This window comes from Pleurodeles waltl, chromosome 11 (assembly GCF_031143425.1).
Source record: "Pleurodeles waltl isolate 20211129_DDA chromosome 11, aPleWal1.hap1.20221129, whole genome shotgun sequence".
In the NCBI taxonomy this organism is placed as follows: Eukaryota; Metazoa; Chordata; class Amphibia; order Caudata; family Salamandridae; genus Pleurodeles; species Pleurodeles waltl.
Window position 1 is genome coordinate 986,181,190 of NC_090450.1, and position 19,269 is coordinate 986,200,458.

Below are 19,269 nucleotides of genomic sequence, written 5' to 3' on the forward strand. Positions count from 1 at the left end.
ACGACAGCCTCAACACCACGCCTCCGCCAGACCCCACCCCCGACAGCTCCACCTACACCAACCGCCTGACCTCCTGGACCCACGTAGATGAATCGGAAACTTGCAAGATCATGAACTCCATCCACTCAGGATCCCCTTCTGACCCATGCCCCCACCACGTCTACAACAAAGCTGACTCCACCATCGCCCCCCAACTTCGAAAGAACATCAACTTATCATTCGAAACCGCAACTTTCCCTGAAAGCTGGAAACACGCCGGAATCAACGCCCTCCTCAAAAAACCCAAGGCAGACCCCAACGACCTCAAAAACTTCCGCCCGATCTCCCTCCTCCCCTTCCCAGCGAAGGTCATCGAGAAGATAGTCAACGCTCAACTCACCTACCACCTCGAGGACAACTCCATCCTGGACCCCTCCCAGTCCGGTTTCAGACGCAACCACAGCACCGAGACTGCTCTCCTCGCCGCCACAGACGACATCAGACAGCAAATGGACAACGGCAAAACATCAGCCCTCATCCTCCATTGACCTCTCTGCAGCCTTCGACACGGGTTGCCACCACACCCTACTAACACTCCTTCACGAAGCCGGAATACAAGAGAAAGCCCTCAACTGGATCTCCTCCTTCCTCTCCGGCAGAACCCAGAGAGTCCGACTCCCTCCCTTCCGTTCCGAAGCCACCAACATCATCTGCGGCGTACCCCAAGGCTCCTCCCTAAGCCAGACGCTGTTCAACATCTACATGGCCCCCCTTGCACAACTGGCCCGTGAGCACAACCTCAACATTCTCTCCTACGCCGACGACACCCAGCTCATCCTCTCCCTCACCAAAGACCCACTCACCGCCAAAACCAACCTCCAAGAGGGAATGAAGTCCATCGCCGAATGGATGAGAAAAAGCCGCCTGAAGTTGAATTCCGACAAGACGGAGGTCCTCATCCTCGGACGCACCCCTTTGGCCTGGGACGACTCCTGGTGGCCCACCGCGCTGGGCCCCCCTCCAACACCAACCAACCACGCACGCAACCTGGGCTTCGTCCTCGACTCCACCCTCACCATGTCCAAGCAGGTCAACGCCGTGTCCTCCTCCTGCTACAACACCCTCCGCATGCTCCGTAGAATCTACAAATGGATCCCCACGGACACCAGAAAAACGGTGACCCAGGCCCTCGTCAGCAGTAGACTAGACTACGGCAACGCACTCTACACAGGCATCCCAGCAAAAGACATCCGACTCCTACAACGAATCCAAAACGCCTCCGCCCGACTGGTCCTCGACGTACCCCGCCGATGCCCCATCTCCCACCACCTGAAAGACCTACACTGGCTCCCCGTGGACAAAAGGATCACCTTCAAGCTCCTCACCCACGCACACAAGGCACTCCACAACGCGGACCAGTCTACCTGAACAACAGACTCAACTTCTATGTCCCCTCCCGCCAACTCCGCTCCGCCAACCTCGCCCTCGCCATAGTTCCCCGCTTCCATCGCAAGACCTCCGGCGGCAGATCCTTCTCCCATCTCGCCGCCAAGACCTGCAAACGCCCTCCTGACCGCCCTGCGACAGACCCAGGACCTTCTCACCTTCAGGAGACTCCTCAAGACCTGGCTCTTCGACCAGTAGCAGCAACCCCCCCACCCCTCAGCGCCTTGAAACCCTAACGGGTATGTAGTGCGCTCTATAAATATTGTGATTGATTGATTGACAACAAGCTGTCTCTGTACCAGTGATGGAGGTCTGTCAGCCTCCTCTGTACCACACCGCCTGCTAGTAAACCTGTTAATGGGCAGTGACAACAAGCTGTGTCTGTACCAGCGATGGAGGTCTGTGAGCCTCCTCCTTACTGCACCGCCTGCTAGTAAACTTGTTGATGGGCAGTGACAACAAGCTGCCCCTGTACCAGTGATAAAGGTCTGTCAGCCTCCTCTCTATCACACCTCCTGCTAGTAAACCTGTTGATGGACAGTGACAACAAGCTGTGTCTGTACCAGTGATGGAGGTCTGTCAGCCTCCTCCGTACCGCACCGCCTGCTAGTAAACCTGTTAATGTGCAGTGACAACATGCTGTCTCTGTACCAGCGATGGAGGTCTGTCAGCCTCCTCCGTACCAAAATAATGAAGTAATACTCACAACATGTGCCGCATAATTTGCCTTTTCTTGCCGCACAATTTGTTCAGCCTTGCCGCATGATTTGGTCTTCCTCTGCTGCTTAATTCTAGTAGTGCTGATCCCCATTGGTAATAGCTATAGCACTCAGCGTTGATCTTGGACAGTGCAGGTCTGGGAGTTACCCCATCTTAAGGGCTCTACTAATCGCATGTGTGCAGAATCAGCAAGCATCCTCTGTACCATTGAACATCTTTATTTGGTAGAATGTCATCAGCCTTCCTAGAGCTCTCCTGATTTCACCGTAGGACAGCGGGTATCTATGTGAGGATGTTATTTCTTTGGTAGCGAAGGTTGAAATGTGGCACATACCCAACTGTTGTGAAAGATGCTGACATGCGGGCGTAGCAGCTCAGGAGTAGGGCTGGTCAGAACTTGCAGAGTTTCACTCCACAGAATTTCGAGGAATAAAAAAACTCTCTGAGATTCAGCGGAATTCCCCGAGTGGGTGAAATTCTGGCACGTTGCGCAGATTGTTTTGCACCAGGAGCTTGTTCAGCCCAAATTGCATCACTCAGCGCACCAGAGGGCTCTGCTTCTTTCTGCCGCTCGAGTAGATTTTCTACTCGAGCAGCAGCTTTCTCAACTCGAACTGAGAAATCTCACCGGGAGGTGTCCTAGCACCTAAAAATCACCCTAGGGGATGCAAATTCTAGCTTGCGCTCGCCAACTTAACGTTGGCATGCAGCACTTGAGAAAAAAACTCCACCATGCGGCGGTTGGCAGAATTTCGCCATAAATCCATACTCCAAGCGGAGTGCAGAGTGGGCAAAACTCAGCGAACTCTGACGGCGCAGCAGAATTATTCGCCCACCCCTACCTAGAAGGATGGCAGGGTCCATCAGTCTGAGAAAGAGCACATGCACAGGTCATGATATGGAGGCTAGCAGCTCTTTCACTGATACTGACACCCAGTGGACCTTCTGGTCCTGTCTGGAGGCTTCAGACAACTAAGGATTGAGTGCTCTCTCATCCTGGAAACACCAAAACTCAAATCCTCCCTTGCCCTGAAATTCAAATCCTCCTTTACCTTAAAATAATCCTTTCCTGATTCCACTTCTAGCTCCTGCAACATTCTGCAGCATCTGCTGAAAGCACCAGGGAACATCCTGATTTTCAGAAAAGTACCAAAGACTCACTGTTTAGATTCTACCTTGAAGACAGTGGCAGAACGCAAAATTGTGCAGAATGTGATGAGGGACCGCAGTGTCTCCCATATTGCACAGATATTCATTTTTCTTGGTCTTAGTGGTGCCCCCCTGAACAGATGTCCACCCTGACACCCCTCTCCCCCAAAACCTGCTGTACCCCCTGAAGCTCAGGTGGTCAGCTCGGGAACACACAGTCCCTTTCTCAAGCATTTAACTATTTGTTATTCTGTGACATTGCACACATTTTTGCAATGCATGCAATGGCATGGCTTAGAGGGTGAGGGTCCGCCTCCAAAACAAGGAACCCTAGCCCCCCCGCACCACAGGGACTGCAGGGGCCTGCAATTCGCTCCTGCCGCCTGAAGATCCAAGCCCATCATCTCACACCAAGTGCCTCTGGCATGGTTCACCCCTACAACCCCTCTTCATTACAGTAATTGTTCATAATCCCTAATTTGACTCGGGAAGTATTCTAAAGGTGATTAATTCACAGATCTAAGGCTATATACAAACTTCTCTTGTTTTTTTTTGGTATCTCTTCCCTTCCTCCACCCCCCCCCCCCAATTTCTCATTTGCCTGCTCCCCGCCCACAACCCCCAGTCGCATCACTATGCTGCTATGCTTATTTTTCTCTTCATAGTGCCTGGTAAAGTGACATATGACCTGATATACATGGTGGAAAGAGAGCTATGTAAAACTTTTAAATAAATGAATGTTCAGAATATCAGTGGAGTGAAAGCACTATGGGTCTGTACCCAGACTTGCTACTACCTTGCCCCCTCGGCATGCCTGGCATAATGTTGATGAGTCACACTTTCAGATTAGTAGCTTTTCTTGCTTGGGTCTAGCAATAGGGCACTTTCTGAGAGTAGGAGGGTGCTTAGTAAATGATTATCGTTGGCTCATGTTGCCTCCTATGTTTTGCTTGTAGGGTCGCCCAGAGCTGACACCGACTGCGATTGTTGCCGGGAAGCTTCTGGCTCAGCGCCTGTTCAATGACTCATCCGAGACCATGGACTATGACAACGTAAGTGCACACCGACCTTCATTTGTCTCACTGATGTCACAACTTATCTGACCTTGTCGCCTGGCATAGCACACATGACACTGTTTCTAGGCACTCACTGGTGGCAGAGCCAGAATCTATAAATCAGGTGATAAGATGACCAGGCCTCTTGAAGTTGCCAAGACTGTCCTGGTTTTTAGGTTGCAGCCTACCAGACAGCTGTTGCTAAAAACATCCCGGGGACATTCAAAAAGCTGCCGTAGGAATGCATTCTGCCCATTACTTGTTATTGGGTTTGTGGTTTCTAACTCACATTTTCTTGATTTCCATTTGCAGGCTTTGTTTTAGGCTGTCCAGCTTGAGTTCATACCTTCCCTTGCCCAAACCTTACTTACAGTATCCTTCTGAGAGTTCCCTTTCTGTGAACAGGCCTGTAAATTTTGTTCTTATCTTCTCACTTTTGCTGTTCATTCAAAGACTGAGGTCAAATGCCAGGCGATGTCTTCTGAGGGTGCTTGTTTATTTTTCTTTTTCTAAATTCAAAGTGAGAGGATTTATGCGACAATCTTGCTGTATAGTGGGGGTAGGAAATAATTTTTTCTAGCACACAACAACATTTAAATGAACTGTGTAAATATTTCAAAATATATCAGAATTAGGTCCCTAATTTTCTTGGGTTGGTGGGTTTGCCTGGGTTCCCTGTAGTGGTGGCACACTGCTGATTGACGTGTCTTGGGGACAGAGGGATGGGCCCGCTGGCTGGGTGCTGTGCCGATGTTTCCTGAGGGGGGAGGCTCTGTGGTGGCTTGTGACAGTGTCAGGGGAACCTACTGTCCCGAGGGCCCAGATGGGCCGGGCTGGTCATCTTGATCCAGTTGTGCAGAGCTGCTGTCATCACTGTGGGCCTGTTCTGTGGGGGGACTGGATATGTCTGGCACCTCCTGTCCGGTGACATTGGGTAGGGGTCCTGTTGGGGTGTAAATGCATAATTATTGTATCTGTGTGTGCCATCGTGTGCAATGGGTGGTTGACCCTCTACTCCAGTGCTTGCATTATTGGCTTGGTCCTTGTGTGATTGGTGATTTTGGGACATGAGTGAATCTCTGTACTGGACATGCTTGGGTGATGGGTGTTCATGCATTGGTGTTACATGCAGGGCTTGGCTTTGGGATGTGTGGGTTGTGTTGGTGGGGTATCTGTGGGTTGTTGGGGTGATGGGTGTGAGGGTAAGGGGGGAGTATGTGATGGCATGCAGGTGGGGGGGGGATATAGTGGTAAAGATTTGACTTACCATAGTCCAATCCTCTTGCTACTCCTGCGAGGCCCTCAGGATGCAGTATTGCCAAGACTTGCTCCTCCTATGTTGTTAGTTGTGGGGGAGGAGGTGGGGGTCCACCGCCAGTCCTCTGTACAGCAATTTGGTGTCTGTAGACCACAGAACGCACCTTCCTCCGTAGGTCGTTCCACCTGTTTCTGATGTCATCCCGTGTTCTCGGATGCTGTCCCACTGTGTTGACCCTGTCGACAATTCTGCGCCATAGCTCCATCTTCCTTGCAATGGACGTCTGCTGCACCTGTGATCCGAATAGCTATGGCTCTACCCGGACGATTTCCTCCACCATGATACTGAGCTCCTCCTCAGAAAACCTGGGGTGTCGTTGAGGTGCCATGATGTGGTGTGGGTGATTTGTGAGGTGGTGTCTGTTGTGATGTGTGAGGGGGTGTGTTGGTGTGTGTGTTGTTTGAGGTGCGTGGATGTTGTGTAAGTGATGGTGTTGTGTGTCTGTGGATGATGGTGTTGTTTTAGGTAGTCTCTCTCTGTGGCCTGCTTTCAAATTTCTGGTGCGAAAGAAAAAAGGACAACCAAGGCACTCCAAGGTCAATAAAGTGTCCGTATGAATCCAGTTGTTGTAGAATGTTTATTTCGCAAGAAAGGCTTGTTATAATGGTTCAAGACATGAATAAATCCATAAATGTCACAGTATTGCACCGACTGGAAGCGTTACCATGCGCAGCCGTTACCTCTTAACATAGGATCTCTACTTTTCCTTCAAGTAAGACGGACTTAATGTTCAGACGATTACTCCATTACATCTTCTTAGAAGCACTTGAATCTACGCCGTTTTGACAACATTTTTTACCCCCTTACGGCTACTTCTTTAACCTGGGTTTCTCACTTGGACCTAGGATGACACGACATGCTACTCTATTTTTGAATAGTGTTTGTGGTCTACATGTTACCTCGACGATTTTTGCTGAGCCTTGAAAAAGTCCAATAGGACGAAACACGTGTTGGCTGTTGTTCTTTTGTGACATTTATGGATTTATTCATGTCTTGAACCATTATAACAAGCCTTTCTTGCTAAATAAACATTCTACAACAACTGGATTCATACGGACACTTTATTGACCTTGGAGTGCCTTGGTTGTCCTTTTTTCTTTCGCATCTTGTTTCTACAGCACATGCCATAGACGGTTCCTTTTCCTAGGTCCACCTGTGGTTTTGTGTACCTATAAAACCCGTGGTGGTTGGGTTTTTTTCAACCAGGATTGCACCATTTGTTATTTGCTTCTTGTTATGGGAAGACTGATCGGTATTGTGTTTCGGATGTGCTACGTTGGCATCAACCACCTTCTTCTTTGAGTTCAAATTTCTGGTAGTAAGGGTTTGTGGGTAATGTGGGTGTGTGTTTTATAATGTTGTGGGTGTGTGGTGTGTGTATGTGTGTCAGGTGTGTGTATTTCGAATTGTCCAATGTGGTTGTGTTTTGTATATGTGTGTGTATTTTGAGCGCGGCGGTGTGTACCGCCAATAGATTACTGCGGTTGAAAGACCGCCGCGTTGATTCATGGGTCGTGATAGTGTGGGCGTATTCTTGTTGGCGTGACAGTGTCAATTTGGTATCGCCAGTTTATCACTGACCTTTGGTGTGGCGGACTTGTGTGGGTGTCTGTATTGTGGCGGATTCTGGGCTGTGGATCGTAATACCTGTAGCGGAATTCCGTGGCCGCAGTGGTATGTTGGCGGTCTTCTGCACCGCAGTAAGCGGGATTTACCGCCAGGGTTGTAATGAGGGCCATAGTTTGCTATTTCTGAAGCGTGTTGGAGAAAACAAAACCTTTAAAATGATCCAAACAAATCATTACACTAGGCGATGCAATTTCCACACATTTTCGTCTGTGTGCTTTGTAGTTTTATTAGAAAACCAGTAAGTCTGTGCAAATGTAATGGTCATTTCAACTGAATACTCCGCTCTACTCCACTCTACTCTGCACAACTCCACAGCACTGCGCTTTACTTTGCACCACTCCACTTTACACCACTCCACGCCACTTCACGCTGTGCCTCTCTACTGTGTGCCACTCCACTCTATGCCAATTCACTCTTCGCCACTCTGCTCTACACCACTGCACTCTAAAGCACTCCAGTCAAGGCCACAGCAATCTACTCTGCACAACTCCACTCTACGTCACTCTACTCTTCAACACTGCACTCTACGCCACTTCACTCTGTAACACTGAGTTTTATGCTCCTGCAAGCTACGCCAATCCACTGTAAGAAACTCAAATCTACTCTTCACCACTGCACTCTACACCACTTTACAGTTTGCCATTACACTCGATCCAACTGCACTCTACGCTGCACCACTCCACTGTGTGCCACTTCATTGTACTTTGAAAAATCTACTCTGTCCCACTGCACCCTGTCACTCTGCTATTAACCACTGCACTCTACGTCAGTGCACTTAAACAACTGCACTCTGTCACTGCACTCTACTCTGCATCACTGTACTCTATGCTTCTGCTCTCTGCCTCTCTACACCACTGCACTCTGACACTCTACAACACTGCACTATCTGCATCTGAACTCTACGGTACTTTTGACGCCACTGCCGCTACGGCACTATACTCAACTCTGTGATACTCTACTCTGTATCACTCTGACATTGCACTCAATGCCACTGGACACTAATCCATACTCTGCGCCACTGCACCCGATGTCTCTTAACTCTTCTCCACTCTCTACATCACTGCACTCCATGTCACCCGAATCGACGCCACTGCACTCTGCACCATTCCACTCTGCACCATTCTATGCCACTGCACTCTGTGCCACTGTACTCTTCTCCACTCTGCTTCCACTCCTCTCCACTCTGCACCACTGCACTCTGCCATGCACCACTATAATATATGTCACTGCATTCTATGACTTTGTTCTGTACTCCACTGAATCCACTGCCCCTAATGTCACTGTACTTTATGCTGCTATACTCTGCAACACTCTACGCCAGTGCACTCTACTCTGTGCCACTTTACACAACTGCACACTTTGCCACTCAATACACATTCTCTGCCACTCCACAACACTCTACTCCACTCTTTGCCATTCCACTCTACGACACTTTACACCACCGTCCTCTGTGCCACTAACTGTTAGCCAAGCTGAACAGCAGCCACGCTTGTGAACCACATGGCTAAAACACATGGGTAAAGCCATTAGCTCTTGCACAGGCGAGACCTACTGGTTTTGCCAATGCTTGTACAACCATCTGCCCTGGCAGATTTGGGCAAATTTCGAACATGTTCTAGTTTTCAGAGAGGATGGACTGAAAAGAGAGTGAGGCACGTTTTTATGTTCCAACGCAGAATGAGTTAGCAGCTTTTACTGGGAAGTCATTTAATGATCTCGCATGAACATGGGTTTAAAAGTTTCATGTAATTTAGTCCAATAGTCCCTCATTGTGTTTCTATGTTAATGAGCGTTCTCATTTAAGTCAGGCAGCGCCCCTTGAATGATGTAAAATGTAGTCCTTCGTCTGTATTTGCTAATTTTCCTGTTTTGGGCCTTCAAAATCTGGTCATGTAATCAGGTGGTAACTTGCTGGGTGGGAATAAATCACATCTGCGCCCTCACCCCTGTGGGACGTGGTCGCCCATGAGGTCCTAGTGAGTTCTTGTGACTCCGAGCGCACTGTTGTGAAGTTGGGCCTCCTTGAACACCCCTGTAGAGCTGTCACTTTGCGAGGTAACACCAGAGACGTTTTAAGGCATGAGTACAGGGGGCTTTGGCCCGGGGATCCAGCTCTATTCTGCAGATTCCTGCTCTAATGGCCGTGAATAATACTAAAACAGATTGTTTTAAGTACTGTTACCCTTCAATTTATTTTTAATGTGCGAGAAACTATTAAATTTTGCAGAAAAATGTGTTTGTTGCACGCAAAAAGGACCTCACAGAGATTATTTTCGGTAATATTCGCGAGCTGCTGCTGTGTTACAGTATTGAAAACACGTCGCTATCCCTGAATATTAGATGTGAACACCTCTAGGATGTGGACGCGCCTGTGCACTGTCAGTGAGCTGCTCAAAGGGGGCGTGAAAGAGCCGAAATTGGATCAGAAATTCAAAGCTGTCCAACAGGGGCCCCCGAAATAGGTTTGGCCCTGGGCCCCCATAATCCATACACCGTGCATACCCTCTCCAGTCGCCCCAAGTAGTTTTCACACTCCCCAGAGTGTCCCTTGCAACCATATCCTCTAATAGACTGTGAAAAAGTGCTCACCATGCAGCGTCTGGAGCATTCTTCTAAACTTAAAAAATCCATGATGATGCTAAATTATGCCTCCTTTACCCCCCTCATTCCCCCCCCCCCCTTTTGAAGGGCATTTCGAGGGTATTCTGAAGCTACTTTAAGTTCTGTACCTGTATATAAAAATCTGATATATTATTCCACCTACATTGATCTGCATTCAGTCCTGTGATGTCATAACTCATAGGTGGCTTGTGACGTCAGTGTTAAGTCACTGCCTGAGCGAGGTTTAAGGGAGAGAGCTGCATCCTTCAAAACCCCTTCCTCTCCCCTGATATAGCGCTTGCATGGTGCCCAGTAATGCACAGACTTCTGCACTCCCTGCAAGCCAAGCAGAACACAGCAGCGTTCTCCCTAACCTCGGGACAGGGTCTGAATAGTTAGGACAGTTGACTTTTTAAACAAGGTTCATCTGAGGACTTTGCTGCTGTTTCTCAGTTTGCACATGTGGGTGACCCTGGCTGACAACTATTGTCAGGCCCTTAAACTCCTCGTATGGCTGTTTTACCATGAGCTTGCACAGGGCTTAAAGTGGGCCGGGCGCTGCCAGTGCTTAATTTGTAAATAAAAACGTACCGGTGCACAAAGCCCTCCTCTGAAACATGCGGCTGCTGCAATTAAATCTGCGAGCACCGACTACTGAGGCAGCGTAATCCTGAAGCCATCTCGGCCCTGTCAATCTATTTACAGCCACTCTCTGCCCCTTCAGCTCACTCTTGCAGCTTTCTCCCTTTGTGACGCTTTTTCATTTTTCTCTTCCTCCGTCTTTCCCTAGGGTGTCTTTTACTCGCAGTAAATGCTCGAGTCAGAAAAATAAGTGCCGGCCCAGCACCGGAAACCACCGGCTCAAATTAAGCACTGGCTGAGACGGTCCCTATCGGGCCCCTATTTTTGTCCTCTCCCTCACTGTGCAAAACAAACGTAACTCTGCAGCAGTATCAGCGTTCTCTGCCTTTGATGTAACTTCAAAGAGACTCCTTATAGTTCTTTCACAGTCTCATTTCAGAACTGAAGCTTTCTCAGTAGTATACATAACAAAGCCACTGTTGTTGCTTATTTATCTTTTGCAACTAACAACCATTGACAAAGCCAGTAGTCCTGACTTGTAGGTGTAATGTTACTTGTATTATATATCTGGCTGCAATGACAGAAAGAAGCAGCAAAATACCAGTCGGCTGCACACAGACCACGCCCTTAATTACACCGGCCACGCCCCTTTGAGAGATTAAACCTCCTCCCCCAGTTTTTTAACCCCACTTAAAGCCCTGAGCTTGCGTGCTGTGACTTATGCATGCTTGCGCATGTTTTATGCAACAAAGTCCTATCCTTGCACGTCTGTATCGGTTATCCCGAAAATCTGTCCTGGACCTATCTTTTCGTGGACCAGTGTTGGACACCTTAGCTGTATAGCAGCTGCTGCCTACCATCAATGAGTCCGAGGTACTTTAAGGCTGGTGTGGGCTGTGATTGGTCATTTAGTGATGCACACACACAGTACTGTTGCTGGTGCTTTAAGTGGTATAATAAAATAATTAGGTGATCTCTAAAAGGGGCGTGGCAACTGAAGCGTAACTAGGAGTCTTTCCAAGAGGCGTGGCCTATGTAATTAGGGTGTGGTTTAAGCCATGTGTACTGAACTCCTGAGCTTCACGCTGAGTCCCACCTGACCGGTATTTGCCTGCGCCCCCCTGTGAGCTTCCTCTTGTTGCATCCAGACTTTTCTCAAAGCAATGAACAAACACCTAGAACAAGCCAGACCTACTGGCTTTGCCGATGCAATTTTAGATAAGTGAGTTCACTGATATTTTATTGGGATTAGAGTGAAGATGTTTCAATTCTGGAAGGATGAGACCATGTTAAACATCACTGTGGTGTCTGGGAACTCTGTCACTCCTGTTCTCCCCTTCACAAAAGTTTTCTTTTGTCTCTCGCTCCATTAGTCACTTTCTTTTCCCACATCTTTCTGAAGTCCTCCTTCTGCCTATCGCAGATATGATCTCCTTCCTCTTCATCACTGTCTCATCATTCTGTCCTTCTACACTTACTTCTTCTCCTCCCCATGCACACCTCCGCCCCCCCTCGCCTGGAATCACAGCATGTCGTATTGGTTTGGTGCTCTGAACAGCTGTGTACCGCCTCATAGACTTTTGCATAAAATGTTCATTACAAATGGCACATATTAAGACCATTGCACTGTTCTCTATGTAGAGAGACCAAGGTTTGTATGGGCACTGAGTGTGGACATGTTATAACACACTGACTAGCACTGTGCAAAACTCACTTTGCCTTCAGGCCCAACTCTGGAGCTCTCAGTCGTGCCAGGTCAAACACACCCACCTACTGCCTGAACTCACCCAGACATGTAGCAGTGACTCAGTTCACAGTATGAAACATTCAAGGGTTGTATGTTGTATATACAACTACAGAAATGCAACATCAGGGAAAGGAAATGCTCGTAGGGAAGAAAATACATTGAATTAAATGTGAAACGTGCCTGCATCATGGACATGGATTACCTCAGTCTACAGCCTCGGTTTACAAATGGATCAGGTTTATGTCTGCAGACTTGAGGACACAAATATGAGGCCCGGTAAGTCCCTGTTTCATAGTTTGGTTTTCATTAATGCTGGATCTGAGACCTGGCAGGACCCGCCCCACTTAACGCCTTGTGTTTGCCCGTAAACCACTTTTAATGTGCTGAGATACTACACTGTACCTTAATATAGAGTACTTCTGTTGGCCAAGACTAATGCTTGCTTTCATATATCTGCTGGGGCTGTGCAGGTGCCTACCACTGTCTTCACCCCTCTGGAGTATGGATGTGTGGGGCTGTCAGAAGAGGAAGCCATTGAGCACCACGGGGAGGACAACATTGAGGTAAGGCTATGTCCTGTTGACGTGGTGTTGGGTCCCTTACGCAAAGGTAAGAGATGTTTGACAACAGTAGAACAAGATAGAGCTGCAGGATGAGTTAAACGCTCACCGCTGATGTACGCAGTGGTCTGCTGATCATTATTTGGAATCTGGGCATGGCTGAATCGGCCTTATATCCTCTTAAGGTCAGTGAATTGAGTACCATTAATTATTAATAGTAACAGCTATTATTTGCAGCACTTAGAAGCCTCAGCATTGGAGTTTTAGGCTCTATATAAAATCAATATGATATTATTAGATTATTTTTCCTACCACAGGAGAGTGAAGGCTCATGAAGTATACATCGGCACTTTTATGGTGTGTGGGACAAACAAAAGCCTCCTCCAGACTACCCTCATGGGTAGTTTGGAGCCCATTACCCACAGGCAGAATCAATCAATCAATCAGGATTTATAAAGCGCAGCAAACCCCCTGCGAGGGTCTCAAGGCGCCCTCAGTCATAGAGAAAGGGACAGAGAGCACAGGGCCACCAGAGATGAGGGTGTTCTGCATTGTTTCTGACCCAGGTATTGTGTGTATCAGGCAGTGGTACCTTACTAGCAGTACTGTTCCAACAGAGCTATGGACTGACTGAGATTAAATGAGTCAGGAGACACCTGAAAGAGCAAACAGCGCCTGGCACAGGTTACACCAGAACATGACATATAGGACAAACTCCTGACATCATGTGTGAAATAAACTAACAGGATGCATTTTCTCCTCCGCAATGGTTAGGGCAACACGCCACTAAACTATGTACAGCCCCACACGGAGACCCCCAGGTACTCGGTTCTCTTCCCAGGAGCTCATGTTGACAGTGGTTGTTTGGATGCTCCAAGGTAAGTTCTGCAGTCTGACGCCTTTAGCAGTACTGGAGTAAAATGAAAGGCAGCAAGGAATGAGAGGGGCAGTCGGTTCCAAAGCACAGAAAGCAAAACCACACTGAGGGGGTGGAAAGCTGGCAGGCTGACATAGTGAACTGACGGCGTGGGGAATCGAGGTTCTTAAAGCTAATGAGGCGCCCAGACAGCCGCCTAGAAGTTCAGCACACGGTGGACCCTTCCAAGACTTCCTAAGACCGAATGAGGACTTGGCCAGTCCTGGTGCAGGATTAGAGTTTGCTGGAGCTGTACCCCCAAGTCTTGGGCCTGGTCAACACCGTGAGTAGTCTCTCAGACTGTCTGAGTATCTTCTTCAGCCTGACCCTGGTGGAGATCGAAACCCTACAGGCTGTTGTACGCGGCTATGGAGTATTGGGTGCACTCAACGAGTTGACGCTCATTGAGTACACTGTGCATTTTCATGGAGTAACCTACACATTGAGTTACGTAAACAAAGAGTTAGCTTTTCAAAACACTGTGTAAAAAGGTATACTGTACCTTGTCACCTTTAGTCTGACGGGTGAATTGGGAGTCTTGCTCAGTTGAATGGTAGTTGTTGATTTACTGGTGTAGTAATTTTAGGCGTTCCAACGTAGTTTCAAACTACCAGTGATTCTAGTGGTTTCCAGGAAGTAGTGTGACCAGGAGTAGCGTCACAAATATCATTAGCAGAATTTAACGATTCACAATTTGCGATTCCTTAACAGGAATATACAGAAATGGATTTGGTAAAAGCATAACGACTTTTACCGAATGCAGTTGTATTTTGCAAACTGACCTATGTACTGATAGTTCGGTTTTCAAAATACATAATCGTAGTGGGTCGCAATTCGACCTACCTCATTAATATGCATGAGGTAGTTGGTACTTTGTGGCTCAGTACGACTGCTACAGTCAGAGGCATGGTGGTCTGCTGGGATCAGCAGACCCCCATCTCTGTGATTGCTTTTTAATAAAGCAATCTTTTTTAGGGTTGAGCGCGCAAGCACTCTAGCCTGTTGTAATCTCTTTGTGGGCTTTTAACCACGCCCACTTTTGCTATTCATTCTTTGTTGTGCTTGTCTTAATTTTTATTGGTGCATTTTGTGAATTGTCCATCCTTTGTTGAGTTCCCTCCCAGGCGATTTCACTAAGTGAACATTTTTGTTGGCCATCACACTGTCACTCTTCCTCCTGTTACAGCGTGTGGTGGCCCCCGCCTCTGGTTTCCGTTTGCCTTTCATCCCAGCTGCAATCCTTTCTAGACATTCACGCAGGAAGCCAATAACTCTTGCGCTCATGGCGGCCGTGGCACTTTAAATTGACTTGCTTCTGTCAACCGTTCTACTCTTCATTTTCAATTTGTGTGGCAAGGAGAGTCCAGTTAGGAATTTACAAGCTAATAGCTCTAACTCGAGCAAACGCTTGTTTTTACATGCAGCTTGTTTTCCTCAAAGGAAAATGGGATACGTTAAAAAAAAAAAAAAAAAGAATTACCCAAACCGTTTTTATGAGCAGGCAGTGGTCTCATTGACCACTGCCTGCTCATAAAAGAGATTTTTGTGAACATTTTCAAATGAGAAGGGGTCCCAAAGGGACCCCTTCTCGTTTGCGAACGGCGTAGCACCTCCTTTAAGGAGGTAGTAAAATATTGATGTTTTGCGACCGGATTTCGGTCACAAAACATTTTCAAATATTTTAAAGATTCAGTATCTGGAAGGGATGCCCAAGTACCAAATCATTACTTATTCCCAACCCCAATGCGATTCGGTAAGATTCTGTAAACTTACCGAATCACTATGTCTCTTTGGTGAATGGACATTTTGTGGTGGAAAAGGCTCTGATTTTATGAATCGGAGCCTTACCAACCCTAACATTTCTTAATCCCGCGGGCCTTAATTTTCAGTTTGACTTCTAGGCTGCGATCCAGATCCTCCTCCAGTGGATGGCGATCTTTGGTTATTGGTGCCTCCTGGCAATCTAGAGTGCGAATAATTACAGAAACACACAGCTGAGGGTTACCAATGGGAACCAGAATCTCCAAGCGCCTTGATCCGGCCTAGCACCCTGGATGAACTTCCTACCCCGGGGGACTCCTAACCAGGATAATTGGCCTACCATGAAATCCCAGATGATGGTTCTAGACCATATCTTACTAGGAAGATTGTTAATTTTATTCCGACCCATCTTCCCCTTCTGGTTCCAAATTCCTTTATCAGCTGGCAGGGCCTTCTGATGCCAAGACCATTTAATTGGCCTTTTCTTGGTTTACTAAATAAACTGCGTCATGCACAGATTGCAGATCTGCATCTAGCTAAGGTGTCTATAAATATGGCTGTGTAGCCGACGCCTGTTGTGACTTTTATATTGACCTTGAGTGACGTATCAGATCACTTTGAAGAACTCTGTTGCTCTGCAGTCCTTTATCACATGAGGTTGAGGGAGAAACTGACACCATGGGCCTGATTCACAAGGGTAAACGTACACATTTGTGTAGATTTGCGCTTTTTCAGTATTCACAAAACTGCATTTTGATAGTAAACTTACTGGTGTGTAGACTACCGGGTTGGGGTGAAGAACTCCCCACATAAAAAGATAGGAAAGGCCTTTCTCTGCACATAAAGGGCAGGCCTTTCTCTGCACATAAAAAGATAGGACAGGCCTTTCTCTGCCCATAAAGAGATTGGACAGGCCTTTCTCTGCACATAAAGTGCAGGCCTTTCTCTGCACATAAAGTGCAGGCCTTTCTCGGCACATAAAGTGCAGGCCTTTCTCTGCACATAAAGGACAGGCCTTTCTCTGCACATAAAGGACAGGCCTTTCTCTGCACATAAAGGACAGTCCTTTCTCTGCACATAAAGGACAGGCCTTTCTCTGCACATAAAAAGATAGGACAGTTATACACAATCTAGTTCCTCCTTCATGTATATCTTGTTAGGTGCAGAGTTCTCCACCCCAACTGCGAAGTCACCACTCACGTAAAATCCCTATTAAAATGCAGTTTTGCAAATACTAAAAAAGCATGAACTTCCACAAACATGTAAGTTTACCTTTGTGAATCAGGCCCCACGGGTACATTCTTGTGCGCCTCAATACCATAACTATATTCAGCTGTCCTCCCCCCAGTTCCGAATGTCACTACTTGGCGGACAAGCCTTTTGTCCATTGGCTCTGGCGCTAGGGAACCTGTTTTACTCAGAACCAGGGACATCTTAAGGATTTTGCGGGTTCCTGGGCCAAACCTAATTTGGGGGCCCCTTGCTTGCAACAACTCTGAATTTATTATTCTCCAGCTCAGTCGCGACATCAGCTGAGGGGATCATTGACAACCCCCCTCCTTGGCCAGCTGCCCTCTGGGCACTACCCTGCAACAAACCGGTTCTCTCCGGCTGGCCAGCACTAGTGAAGCAGAGAGACTAGCGACATGACCAAGCCAGCTGCATGCGGTGCAGTGGCTGATGACTCATCTTTTGGGCCTGTACATACAGAGAGCGTGCATTTTTAGGGTCGAGCATGCGCTTGCGCATGCGTTTCACTTGCAAGACGCTTTAGTAGTTAAAAAAGGGCTCGGAGCCCCGTCCATGTCACATCAGTGTCTTTCATTGGCTCGTGGGCTTTCCTGTTAGAATCTGCTTGCTTTCATTAGTGGAAGGCACGCATACGTCATGCCTTTTCCGGTGGTTAGCCCTCCTCGAGAGCAGCGACCAAGTACAGAAAGCATGCGAGGCTCGCTGTTTCCCGTCAGGTTTGTGGACTACTTTTTATCTTTTGTTCGAATGGCGATCTCGCTTGGCAGAAGTCGAGCGCTTTGCATGACATCGACCCTGTTACATAGTTAATTGCACTTTTGCCGGTTACGTAGATAATTGCACTTTTGCCGATAGGTTTCACTACGAGTGAACTGTAGCAGCGCGACCGCGCTCTTTTTTCCATTCAATGTGGCAAGAAAAGTCCGGTTGGGAGTTTGCAACTGCTAATAGCTCTACCTCGGAGAAATGCGAGACCCGTTGCATTGCAAATGCTTGTTGTTTAATGCACTCCAGTTGCCTTTGTGCGAGGAGCAGCGACTGGGAGTCAGTTAGCACGATGCTCTGATCGCTCTATCCAGCTGTGGCTCCGCGTGGATGGTGACGTGGACCACACTGCTGGCGTGCCCTTGGTCCCTACCTCGGTGAGAGCGGTCTTCAGCCGGACCAAGCCTTCTACCCACAATGTGTGGCACAGTTTGTGGCTCAGCACCGACGGTGCTTTTGTTTACTATCGGCTTCCGTACGTAGGGCTGGCATTGACAGGCCGGTGGTACTAGGCCACGATCGCACCTGTCTGGCACTCGCTCCAAAAGAAGGATGCACTGACAGAGGGAACACACACTATCAGTCTCCACTGCACAGTGAGCGTAGGACACGCTGCACAAAGCACAGGCTGGTGCAACTGGGCCGGACCTGTATACTTTAAGATGTTAAACGCTTGCTGGAGCTAACCAGAATCTCTTAGGTATTTTTGATTAACTCTTCCCATCTCTCAGGCAGGGACTGGAGAGGGTGGTCAGCCTGGGCTGGCTAAAAAACAGAAAACTTAGTAAACAAACTGGTTATTTAAAACCTCTGTGCAGTCTAGTATTGTCACAAAAGCCTAAGGAGGGGGGGGCGTTGAAAAGTGGGGGCCTTGGACCAGAGCTCACTTTGCCTCTGCCTTAAAACGCCTGTACTAGGGTCCCCTACCTAAACACCTCGCATCCAGGGAACATTGAAAACTGGCTCCTGGGGCTGGCAGCTCCGTTTAATTCAAGTTGTTGTTCCCTCTGGGGGGCTGAGCATTTACTAATGTCCAACCAGATGAAAAGATGTCCAGGTTCACATCTTATGACACTTTTCGCCACAGGGGTCGCCTGCATGCAGGGACGCGCATGCGCGAGCCCAGCGCGAGGCTGTTTTATTTCTAATAGTTTTAGGAGCTGCCCCCTGTATTTCCACTTGGGGGCGACACTTTCCAGGATCCGCTGATTGACAGGAAAGAAGAACCGAAAATAACGCGGTCACCAAGAGGTAACTTTTCCACTCCCAGGCAGTTAAAAAATGCCATGTTCAGGGTTTGTTTGAACAGCTATTAAAATTCTGCGGGTAAAACTAGACTTTGTTCTGCTGTAAACCCAGATTGAAGACGCATTTGGTGGAAGGAAGCCGTCCTCGCTGTCGGCGGTGTCCCCAGCATCAAGGGCCTGCGCGCATTGATGTCCTCCTCGAGGCACTAGACTTGACACTGACGGGCTTCCTGCTCGCCCAGGGCGCCGGCGCCGCATGCCTTCCTTTGAGGCGCAGGATGGCGCATTTCTTCCAGGGGTATGTCGGCGCCACCTGCAGGAGTAAGTGACAGCCGCCGATGCCCTCCTGCCCACTCTTCAGGAGTGACTGACAGCCGCGCACCGGCGCTGCCGTGAACCCTGGACGTGGAGAGAGCCGTGGCATGGAGTGATGGATGCCTACGTGACCCTGGGGCGCGAGGGATGGGGGACTCAGTCCTCTGGACCTGAGGGGGCGAGGGTACAGTGCTCTACTTAGGCTAACCTTGTGCCCTTAACGGGTCC

General features: G+C 48.3%; 1 protein-coding gene across 1 annotated transcript in view; it reads left to right on the forward strand.

The window, feature by feature from the left end:
* TXNRD2 (thioredoxin reductase 2) overlaps positions 1-19,269 on the forward strand; it is a 355,985-nt gene that overhangs the window by 282,501 nt on the left and 54,215 nt on the right. The window contains exons 13-14 of the mRNA XM_069215297.1: positions 4,251-4,346; positions 12,697-12,789. Of these exons, the coding sequence (XP_069071398.1) occupies positions 4,251-4,346; positions 12,697-12,789 (189 nt within the window). The remainder of the gene's footprint in view (positions 1-4,250; positions 4,347-12,696; positions 12,790-19,269) is intronic.